Genomic DNA, 12332 nt, shown 5'->3' on the forward strand with positions numbered 1-12332 from the left:
AAAAAAAAAAAAAAAAAAAAACATTGCCACTGAGGCGATCCCACGGGGCAGAAGAGAACTGTACCATAGGGTTTCCAAGGCTGTAATCTTTATGGATGCAGCAGACTGACATGTTTTTCTCCTATGGAGCGGCTAGCGGGTTCAAACTGCCAACGCTTTCAGTTAGAGCTCTTAGTCACTGCTCCATCAGGTATAAAAACCCAAAACACCAAACCCATTGCTGTTGAGTTGATTCTAACTCACAGCAACCTATAGGACAGAGTAGAACTGCCCATAGAGTTTCTTAGGAGCGGCTGGTGGATTTAAACTGCCAACCCAATATATGGTCTGCAGGCATAGCTCTTAACCACTGCACCACGGGGGCTCCTTGACACACACTAGCACTCAGTAAATATGGCACATAAACTGACTAAATGGCATAGTAAAATTCATGGTTATTCATCCTCCACCCAACATCATAATGTCTTGTAGCATATTTGCCTCCATCTGTGCTTTTCCCGACTCACAGCGACCCTACAGGACAGAGCAGAACTGCCCCACTGGGTTTCCAAGGAGCGCCTGGTGGATTCGAACTGCTGACCTTTTGGTTAGCAGCTGTAGCTTTTAACCACTGTGTCACCAGGGTCACTATCAGTCAGAATCAACGCGACAGCAACAGGTTTGGTTTTGGTTTGGTGCTTTTCCCACTCACATCTAATATTTCCCAACTGTCATTTCCTACCTATATGACCATAGGGAAGTCAGTTAACTTCTCTGCGCTCAGTTTCCTCATCTATATGATGGGAGTAGTAATATTACACACTTCATAGGATTATTAGGAAGATTAAATGAGCCACTATATGTCAAGTGTTTTAAGCAATGCCTAGCTCTGGTAGGTGACATCCAGTAAGCTACAAAAGGGCAGAGATCTTTGCCCCTCTGTTCACTGCCCAGCACCTGGAACAATGTCTGACAGGGCAGATAATCAGTAAGTATGCTGATAGTTTAGTAAAGATGTATTTCTCTTCCACGTTTTTCTCCGATCCCTTGCTTTGTCCCACCAGTGCCACAAACTCTATATCCCACACACATCCGTCTCTCCAACAACAAAAAACCAGCACAATCCTCTTACTATTTAAAATGGGTCACTGTTAACTATCAAATTTCAGACACCAGCAGTCAGAACACTTTTCCTGAAACAGATTACATAATAGTTCTGAGCTGCCTTGTACCAGCTGTTTAAATACAGACAACAATTGAGGCCTGGAGAACAGTCCAAAGAGCTATTGTTTAAGTTAGGACTGCATGCAGGAGTTAACAATAACTATCAGGGTCAGGGCTGGGAATAAGAAGATTATTGCCTTCTGTTTCCACATTTAAGTAAGGAAGATTACTACTCTGAGTATCCACATTCAAACATATACAAAGTTACAAACCCTGTAAATCATATACAGTAATACAAACTCAGTTCAATCTATTTTAAAATAGAGTTTTACAAAAATTAAATTACCTAAAATTAAGCCAACCATTGTACTTAAATATCCGGTTCCACTTCCCAGGTTAAGAAAAGACAATCCTGGTTGAAGTTTCAATGCTTCCATAACTTCAGAATAAATGCAGGGTGCTGACAAGTGGATGTTTCCATGCTTCCAGGCCAAGTCTTTGTAAGCATTGTCTCTGTAGCCTTCCAAATAGTAATCTCCACGGTCAATAGCTCTGAAGGCTTGCTCTACTCTTTCAGTGCGGATATACTGAGCTTCTTTTAAGTTGTCTATTAAATCATCATTATCTTCTCCAGCACTCACAGCTCCCCCCATGACTGTATTCAAATCAAATCATATATTAAAATTAGCAAAAACGGCTTCAACAATGGTGTGGCTTGTTTTCCTCTTAATATTGCACTTGACTTCCAAAATGCATTAATCCTGAAAGGGAAGAACAAAAACAAAGAGGTTTAAATTAATGCTCAAAAAGAAAATAATTCTAGTTTATTAAATATATAATAGTCACTACAATTAACTAGCATTTCTCAAGGGCAGATTCCAAGCATTGTGTTAAGCTCCTTAAATATTAAATTCTTATAACAACCCAATAAAGTAGCTTAAGTATTCTCTCGTCTTTACAGATCGGAAACTGGGACGCGGAGATATTAAAGTTAGTAAGTCATCTAGTACTGTGATTTTCATTACGGTAGCCATTAACCAAACATGGCTAGTTAGACTTAAATTACAATAAAATTAAAAATTTAGTTACTCAGGTTAGCAGTCAAGCACTTAACCACTGCAATACCAGGGCTGCTAGTCACATTTCAAGTGCTTAATAGCTACATGTAGCTAGTGGCTACCATACTGAACAGCCAGGGACAGATTACCCAAGAAGCAAAGTAAGTACATGCTTAGGGCATCAACAAAACAGTGGCACCAGTTGTCCCAAGCAAAGACCCAAAGACAGGACACAAGGAAAACTGAACGCTGCACTGAAAGGGAACTGACAAGACGCTAAATGAAACTGATAACCATTTTATAAATTTTGTATACAATAACAATTGTATTTTCCTTTTAATTTCCAACCAATCAAATATAACCTCACATTCTCTTTCATCAACCATGTAAGAACAAGCCAGCGGCACTATAATCACATGACTTGTGATGTATCTGGTCCTACGCAAAGCAAACCAAAACGCGTCTTCAGACTGAGCATACCCTTGCATTTGTACCACGCTCTTTGCGATCGCTCTCACCCCCTTCAGGTATCAGTAGTTGAATGAACTGTGAAGATGCAGCATCAAAGGATGGAAAATGAGTGTGCAAGTTTTCAAGTATTATTTCAAGACAAAAAACACTTGTGGAAATCTGAGAAGGGCCCCAAACGAATGAAATGATTTCCCACTGCTTTGTAAGTACTATTTCTTTTGACTATCTCAGACCTGAAGAACAAAATCACGTTACAAGTCAATGTTTTTTACTTACTAATTTTCAAATATAAATATTTGTGTTAACATCCAAATTCAAATATAAATTTTATTTTATAAATTTACTTGTTTTACAAATTTTAATTATTTTCAATTATTCAAATTTATTTTCTATGGCAGAACCAAATTCAAAAAGTGGCATAATTTTATATCCAGGTAAAATGAAATGGCAAAAACTAGGTGCTGTACAAAAACTAAAGCTTCAAGAAAATTTGTGAATCCCTAAAGACAACTCCAAAATTAACTTCCTTTTAAAAACAGTGAGTCAAAAGAGACTTCTTCCATTGAACGCTTGAGCTTAATGGGTGCAAATCATTGTACTAGTACCGCTAGCACTGTAATTACCAATGCAAAAGAAAATCAAACCTGCTGCTGTCGAGTGGATTCCAACTCATAGCAATCCTACAGGACAGAGTAGAACTGCCCCACAGGGTTTCCAAGGAGCAGCTAGTGAATTTGAACTGCAGACATTTTGGTTAGCAGCCAAGCTCTTAACCACTGTGCCACCAGGACTCCAGAATTACTAGTGATTAATAAACTAATTCTATTAATTTATTATATAAATTATATATTAATAAATAATTGATAAATTACTAAGAGCAATAAGAATATAACAGAATTTGTTCCAAATACTGCATTTATTCTTTGCTGTAGTAAAAAAATTAATGATGCACTAAGTGAAACTATTTTAGAATCTGAAATTGTATCTGCAGGCCCCATAAATAATAGAAATACAGAACGATTTTTCTTCTAATGATGCAAATTATTGGATCAAAAGTGGGCCAAGTGATTGTCAACATCACAGTGGACCATCTGAAAATTCCTGGTGAAAACTTCTGGATGGTAAACAAACAAGGTTCTACAGCCAGAATACATCCCTAGGGTGCAAAGCTAATGGCAAAAATTATAAGAGGAGGTGGCTACTGTATTCTCCATCAGTTGGCTCTGTGTACTGTTTTGTTCGCAAACCATTCAGTCTTAAATCATTTAATTCTCAATTTGCTACAGATGGACTTAGAGATTGGTGCATATGACTGATAAACATGAAAATAGTTCAATTCACAGAGATTGTATGCTGTCATATTCAAACTGAAGACATGGTTCTGGCTTAACTCATGAACTGGAAATACAAATTAGTGGAGAACATCAGTACTGGAAAGCTGTTTTGCAACACGCCATTTTAACAACTGCTGAACGTGGACTATCTTTTCGTGGAAGAAATGAAGTGTCTGAATTTCCACAAAATGGAAATTTTCGGGGTTTACTTGAACTTCTTGCTCAATTTCATCCATTTTTAGTGGTCACATCTCAAAATATAGTAAAGGGCAACCCATCATACATGTTTAAAACAACATGCGAAGAATTAATAAACTTAAGTTTGATCAACTATTTTCAGTGAAATAAGTATAGCTCAATATTTCAGTTTGTAGATTCCACTCCTGATCTTTCTGATACACATCAGCTATGTATTGTTTTAAGATACAATTCAAGCACTTCACTATTTATGTGAAGTTTGCAAAACTGATTCTAAGTGCAGAGGCCAGTCCTATAACAATGCTGCCAATATGCCAGGGTGTTATGAAAGCATGCAACAGAAAATTTAGAACGTAATGAAAATGCCATTTTCATACCACCTGCTGTGCATTCACTTAATCTTGTAGGATGTACTGCAGTAGATTGTTGTCCAGAAGCAGCTGATTTTTTTTCTACTGTTCAGTTACTCTACACACTTTTTGCCACCTCTATTCATCAATGGGCTGTTCTTAAAACATATTTCGGCAATGATTGAGTATTAAAATATCTTTATAATGTATGCTGGGAAGCGCAAGCTGTAGCAACAAATGCAATCCTGGAACCATACGCTCAGATTCCAGACGTATTAGAAAATACTGCTGAAGACCAGACAAAAAAAAGGACACACCAAGAGAAGATGAAAATATTGCCAACAAAATGCAAACACTAGAGTATGTATTTATGTTGGTTATGTTGAATAATGTATTGCAGCATTTTCATCGATGAGTCAAGCTCTCCAACATTCAGAAGTAAATGTAAAGACATGCGCAAATCTCTACCAGTCATTAATAAAGTATTTACATAATTTAAGATATTTGGAAAATACAACAGAACAAATACTATCAAATACTGATTATCAAGCAGTTCACCATCACAGAAGCATAAGGAAGGAAACAAGTAAATGATGGAAGTGCTCTAGAAGGATCACTGAGTGCTAGAGATCAATTCACAGAACCATATACTACACCATCAATGACATGCTTGAATCTTGCATGAAAAGAATAGTGAAAGTTTATGATGTTCTTTCAAATAGATTTTCCTTCTTAAACCATGTGGATATCCCTGATGAAGAATGCGTGAAGGCATGCAATGCAGGCTTATCCTGATGATTTAAATACAAACCTTTATGAAGAAGTGTGACAATTTCATTCTTACATAAGAACTAACTTTACAGGTTCAGGAAAGACAAATCTTACTCATGTAGGCATGTATGATTCCATAACAGAAGATAAAATACAATGCGTATTTCCCAACGTTGAAATTGCTTTATGCATATTCCTAACATAAATTATCACAAACTGCACAACAGAATGCTCATCTTTGTCCTTAAAGAGACTCAAAAACTTTCAGCATATAATGATTCAAAAAAGACTTGATTCATTATCCTTAATATGTATGGAAGTAGATATTGTTGGCCAGCTTAATTGTGATGAAATCATTGAAGAATTTTTAAGAGCAAAGAATAGAAAGGTTTTTAATTATGTGTTAGAGATGAAAGGTCTATCTAAAAATAAAACAGTAATTTCTTATAATGTTTGTTTCCTGACCATTAGATTTTCTTTTATGACATCTTTGCATTTGTTCATTTATAATTATAGCATTTATTACTAAACAAGCATCAAAATTGAAGTATGACCCATGTGATGGTTAAAGTTGTGTGTCAACTCAGCTGGATTATGATCCTCAGTGGTTTGGCAGTTATGATGTAGTTTGCCAGCTTTTTAATGATGTCATCAACTCCAGGATGAGATCTGACATAATGTGATCACCTCCCATGATGGGATCTGCTCTGAGTAGCATATCAGTTGAAATGGAGCTTCCCTGTGATTGTGGCCTGCATTCATTACAGGTGGACTTTCTGGCAAGGTTCATGGGCTTCTGCTCCCACTACATCATGCAGCTGGCTCCTGTTCATCTGATCTCTGGTTCTTGGGACCTGAGCTAGCAGTTTACCTGCTGTCTGCCTGCTGAAACTGGGATTTGTCGGTCTTCGCAGCCTGTGAGCCAGAGCCCTACTGTTTGACCTGCTGATCTTGGGTTTGCCAGCTCCTGTCACTACATGAATCAGAAGCCTCCAGCCTGACCCACAAACTTGGGAAGTTCCAGGCTCTACAACCGCCATGAGCCACTTCCTGGAGAATCACAGCCCCTCAGTCAACTCCCAGACTTGAGCAAGTTTACACAGCCACAACTCCTTGAATGAAGAGAAGGCCAGAGGCCGGGTCACCCTAAGGAAGAACTCCACTACACTGACAAAAACTTTACTGTTAATCTTTCTACACTACACTGACAAAAACTTATACTGTTAATCTTGATTTAATATATATAAATCTCTATATATATTTATATGCTTTATGATTTTCCATCTCTAGAGAACCCAGCCTAAGACATCTGGTGCCGAGAGTGGTTCTAAAGAAACAAAATGCTAAGGATGCGTTTTCTAAATTGATTCTCAAGTCTGGTTAGTCTTAAAGATGTTGATGACTCTACTTCCAGTTGTAAAGAGGACACTGCTAAGCCACAGCATGAGGTGGCAATACAAATACGCAAAATATCACCACCAACAGATGAGGTATCGGTGAGAGGTAAGGCTCTGGGTGATCACATGTTTGACACCTTTCTACAATTTTGTCATAATGAGAAGTATAAGGAAAAACGTTGGCTGGTCCTACTTTCACGAGCTCAGACTCAAAGCTCAACAGCTGCATAAACCACCTCAAAGTTTCCACTTGTGTCTTGAAAGAAACCTTATTTCTTGCAGTAACAGAGCTGATATTGCAAAAAAACAAACCCAGAATCTTCTGGTAAGAGTGGCTGAATTACAACACCAACTGAATTCTCAACCTCAAGTGGTGTCTGAAGTTAAAGTGAGGGCACTGATTAGGAAGAAATGGGATCCTGAAACTTGGGATGGGGACGTATGGGCAAATAATCAGGAAGCTGAGGACACGGAGCCCTAAATCCCGTTGAATCACTCCTGCCAACAAAACTAGCCCTCTTACTCCCATCTGAAGAGATTATTCCATCTTAGTCTGCTAAACCACCCTCCCCAGTAAAACCATTATCCCTTGTACTCCTATCTGATGAGATTAACCCAAATGTGTCTAAACAGCCTTTGTCTGAGTCATTGCCTAGGGCATCGACTGGGGCAGATGCCTTACAAGACAATGCTGCATGTTCTCAAAACAAATCCCCACCACCCATTTCAGCTTCTACACCTACAACTATACTTAAGTCCCAGCGAACCCCAAAAGGTGAACTACAAACTATGGTCCAGGAGGAGGTACACTACAGTCCAAAATAACTGCTTGACTTTTCTAATATGTACAAACAGAAACCTGGGGAATACGTGTGGGAATGGCTATTAAGGGTGTGGGATAATGGTGCAAGGAACATAAAGATGGACCAGCTTGAGTTTACTGATACGTGCCCACTAAGCACATATCCTTCATTCAATGTTTCAGCTTGAGAAGATAGGAAAGGATCTAATAAGTTTATTTGGCTGGGGCACTAAAGTGTGGATTATACAGGGGCCTACACTAAATTAAGTTGAAGAACCAGACCTGCCTTGGTACACTGCAGAAGGTATCCAAAGGTGTAGGGAAATTGGCATGTTAGAGTGAATTTATCAGGTTAGACCCACAGATCCACACATGGAGTGCCCAAAGGTCACACCTTTTACCACAATGGTGAGGAACAAATTTGTGAAAGGAGGCCCAGCATTCTTGAAGAGTGCTGTGATTGCTATTTTATGTAAGTCAGATTTAACAGTGGAAACTGCCCTAACTGAATTAAGACATCTAACTACATTCGGGCTGACTAAACCCAAGTGGCGGCATTCAATCAACAAAGACAAGATGGGCATGGTTACCATAATGGACAGCTGAGGCAAAGCAGTTATCAGAATAGTCTGACTTGAATGGACTTACGGCATTGGCTACTTAGTCATGGTGTCCCAAGGAGTGAAACAGGAAATTTGCTAAATAGTTACTTTATCTGTACAAGCGGAAGAATTCTAGGCCAAGTGAACAGCAGTCTAACTCAAATCGCCAACAGAGATTCACGGCCCCTTGTCTTAGTCATCTAGTGCTGCTCTAACAGAAATACCACAAGTGGATGGATTTAGCAAAGAGAAGTTTATTCTCTCACAGTCCAGTACGCTACAAGTCCAAATGCAGGGTGTCAGCTCCAGAGAAACGCTTTCTCTGTCGGCTCTGGAAGAAGGTCCGTGTCAGCAATCTTCCTTTGGTCTGGGAGCTTCTCTGAGCAGGAACCTCAGGTCCAAAGGACGCGCTCTGCTCCCGGCACTGCTTTCTTGGTGGTATGAGGTTGCCATGTGTCTCTGCTCGCTTTTCTCTTTTATATCTCAAAAGAGATTGGATTAAGACAGTATCTAATCTTGTAAACCTCATCAGCATAACCTCATCACAGTGATAGAATTTAGAACACATAAGGAGATCATATTAGATTATACAATTATACAATACTGGGAATCATGACCTAGCCAGGGACACAATTCAATCCATGACACCCCTCAATCAATTCCCAGATTTCAGTGAGTTTACAGAGCCACAACTCCTTCAATGAAAGTGAGGCCGGAGGCTGGGTCCCCTTGAGGAAGCACCCCACTACACTGACACAAACTTACACTGTTGATCTTTCTCCCAGCCTTCCCCCAAAGGGATCTAAGGACTTTTACTACAGTGGCTGTTCACTAGGAAAAAGGAAATAATCAGACTTTCTGGGGAATCACTGGATACTGGCTCTGAACTGACAGTAATTCCAGGAGAGCCAAAATCTCACTGTGGCTCACCAGTCAGAGTAGGGGCATATGAAAGTCCGGTTATTAATGGAATCTGAGCTCATACCCATCTCATAGTAGATCAAGTGGTTCCCTGCACCCATCCTGTAGTGACTTCACCAGTTCCAGAATGCATAATTGGAACAGCTGGACCCAGCAACTGGCAGAACCCCCACACTGGGTCGCTGACAAGTGCAGTAAGGGCTATTATGGTAGGAAATGCCAAGTGGAAGCCGTTAGAACTGCTCCTACCTAGGAAAACAGTAATCCAAAACAATACCATATTCCTAGAGGGACTGCAGGGACTAGTGACACGATCAGTGACTTAAAGGACGCAGGAGTGGTGATTACCACCAAGTACCCGTTCAATTCACCCATTTTAACAGTGAAAAAATAGATATTTGAGAACGACAGTGGATGACTATAATTTAACCAGGAGGTGCCTCCAATTGCAGCTGCTGTTCCAGATGTGATTTCATTGCATGAGCCAACTGATACATCTCCTGGTACCTGGTGTGCAGCTATTGATCTAGCTAATGACTCTTCTCCATACCTGTTTTGAAGGACCACCAGCAGCAGTTTGCCTTCAGCTGGCAAGACCAGCAATACACCCGTGTCCTACCTCAGGTCCTACCACAGAGCCATATTAACTCTTCAGCCCTGTGTCAAAATTTAGTCTGCAGGGTCCTTGATCACCTTTCCCTTCCACAAGACTTCACACTGGTCCATTACTTGATGACATGACCTAATAAGGAAGAAGTGTCAATGACTTTGGAGTTGTTGGTAAAGCATTTGCATGCTAGAGGGTGGGAAATTAATCTGACAAAAATTCAGGCACCATCCACCTCAGTGAAATTGTTCAGGGTCCAGTGGTACGGGGCATGCCATGATACTCTTTCTAAAATGAAGGATAAGTTATTGAATCGGACCCTCACACAACTAAAAAGGAAGCACAAAACCTAGTGGGCCTCTTTGGATTTTGGAGGCAACATATTCCTCATTTAGGTGTGCCACTCTAGTCTATTTATCAAGTGACTCAAAAAACTGCTAGTTCTGAGTGGGGATCAGAACAAAAGAAGGATTTGCTACAAGTTCAGGCTGCCATGCAAGGAGCTCTGCCACTTGGACCATATGATCTGGTTGATACAGTCGTGCTTGAAGTGTCAGTGGTAAACAGAGATGCTGTTTGGAGGCTTTGGCAGGCCCCTATTGGTGAATCACAGCGCAGACCCTTAGGATTTTTGAGCAAAGCTCTGCCATCCTCTGCAGATAACTACTCTCTTTTTGAGAAACAGCCTTTGGCTTGTTACTGGGCCTTAGCAGACACTGAACACTTGGCCATCGGCCACCAAGTCACCATGTGGCCTGAGATGCCCATCACGAACTCGGTATTGTCTGACTCACAGGGCCATAAAGTTGGACGTGCACAGCAGCACTACATCATTAAAGGGAAGTAGTGTATATGAGATCATCCCAGAGCAGGACCTGAAGACACAAGTTGCATGAGGAAGCGGCCCAAATGCCCATGGTCTCCACTCCTGTCACATTACCTTCCATCTCCCAGTCTGCAACTATGGCCTCATGGGGAGTTCCTTATGACCAGTTGATGGAGGGAGGAGAAAACCTGTGCGTAGCTTATGGATGGTCCTGCATGATATGCAGGCACCACTCAACAGTGGACAGTGGTGGCATTACAGCCCCTTTCTGGGAACTCCCTGAAGGACAGTAGTGAAGAGAAATCTTCCCAATGGGCACAACTTCAAGCAGTGCACCTGGTCATTCACTTTGCTTGGGAGGAGAAACGGCCAGATGTGTGACTGTATACTGATTCATGGGCTGGGGCCAATAGTTTGCCTAGAGGGTCAGGGGCTTGGAAGGAACATGTCTGGAAAACAGGAGACAAGGTATGGGGAAGAGATACGACGATAAACCTCTCTAAATGGACCAAAGAAGTGAGGATATTTCTGTCTCATGTGAATGTTCACCAAAGGGTGACCTCAACGGAGGAGAATTTTAACAATGAAGTGGATAGGATAACACGTTCTGTAGAAACCAGTCATCCTCTTTTCCTGGCCACTCCTATCACTGCTCAGCAACTCATTAGCAAAGTGGCCATAGTAGCAGGGATGGAGGATGCATAGGATCAGCAACATGGACTTCCACCTAAAAGGGCTCACCTGACTACAGCCACTGCTGAGTGCTCAATATTCCAGCAGCAGAGACCAACACTGAGTCCCCAGTATGGGGGTCAGCCAGCAACTTGGTAGCAGCTTGATTACACCGGACTACTTCCATCATGGAAAGGGCAGCATTTTGTTGTCAGTGGAACAGACACTCTGGATATGGATTTGCCTTCCCTGCATGCAATGCTTCTGCCACAACTACTATCCCATGGACTTACAGAATGTCTTCTCCATTGTTATGGTATCCCACACAGCACTGTCTCAGATCAAGGAACTCACTTCACAGCAAATGAAGTACGGCAATGGGCCCATGCTCATGGAATTCACTAGTCTTACCATTTTCCCCATCATCCTGAGGCAGCTCGCTTGACAGAACAATGGAATGGCCTTCTAAAGACGCAATTACAGCATCAGCTAGGTGGCAATACCTTGCAGGGTTGGAGCAATGCTTTCCAGAAGGCTGTATATGCTCTAAACTAGTGTCCAATATATGCTGCTCTTTTTCCCATAATCAGGATTCATGGGTCCAGGAATCAAGGAGTGAAAATGGGAGTGGCACCACTCACTATTATTCCTACAAATTCACTCACAAAATTTTTGCTTCCTGTCTCCATCACCCCATGCTCTGCAGGCCTAGATGTCTTAGACCAAAGGAAGGAATGCTCTCATCTGGAGACACATTGGTGATTCCAATGAACTGTAAGTTAAGAATGCCACCTAGCCACTCTGGCCTCTTACATCTCTGGATCAACAGGGAAAGAAGGGAGTTACCATACTGACTGGTGTGATTGATCCTGATTACCAAGAGGAAATCGGACTGGTATTACATAATGGAAGTAAAGAAGAATATGTCTAGGATGCAGGAGATCCCTTAGTACTACTATGCACAGTGATTAAAGTCAATGGAAAACTACAGCAACCCAATTCCAACATGACTACTAATGGCCCAGACCCTTTAGGAATGAAGGTACGGATCACCCCACCAGTCAAAGAACCACGACCAGCTGAGATGGATGCTTGCTGAGGGCAAAGGGAATATAGACTAAGTGGTGGAAGAAGGTAGTTCTAAATATCAGTGTTGACCACATGACCAGTTGCACAAATG

At 41.0% G+C, this 12332-nt stretch overlaps 1 protein-coding gene across 8 annotated transcripts in view; it reads right to left on the reverse strand.

The window, feature by feature from the left end:
* The window catches only part of PCMTD1 (protein-L-isoaspartate (D-aspartate) O-methyltransferase domain containing 1), a 121482-nt gene that overhangs the window by 48066 nt on the left and 61084 nt on the right, over positions 1-12332 (reverse strand). For 6 of the 8 annotated variants that reach the window (XM_023740946.1, XM_023740948.1, XM_023740947.1 and 3 more), the window contains exon 2: positions 1490-1904. In XM_023740946.1, coding sequence (XP_023596714.1) covers positions 1490-1796 — 307 coding nt within the window. In that variant the 5' untranslated portion in view covers positions 1797-1904. Of the gene's footprint in view, positions 1-1489; positions 1905-12332 lie in introns of those variants that run through there. The other 2 variants (XM_023740953.1, XM_023740952.1) reach the window with 1 other exon arrangement.

Source organism: Trichechus manatus, unplaced genomic scaffold, assembly GCF_000243295.1.
Source record: "Trichechus manatus latirostris isolate Lorelei unplaced genomic scaffold, TriManLat1.0 scaffold00169, whole genome shotgun sequence".
NCBI lineage: Eukaryota > Metazoa > Chordata > Mammalia > Sirenia > Trichechidae > Trichechus > Trichechus manatus.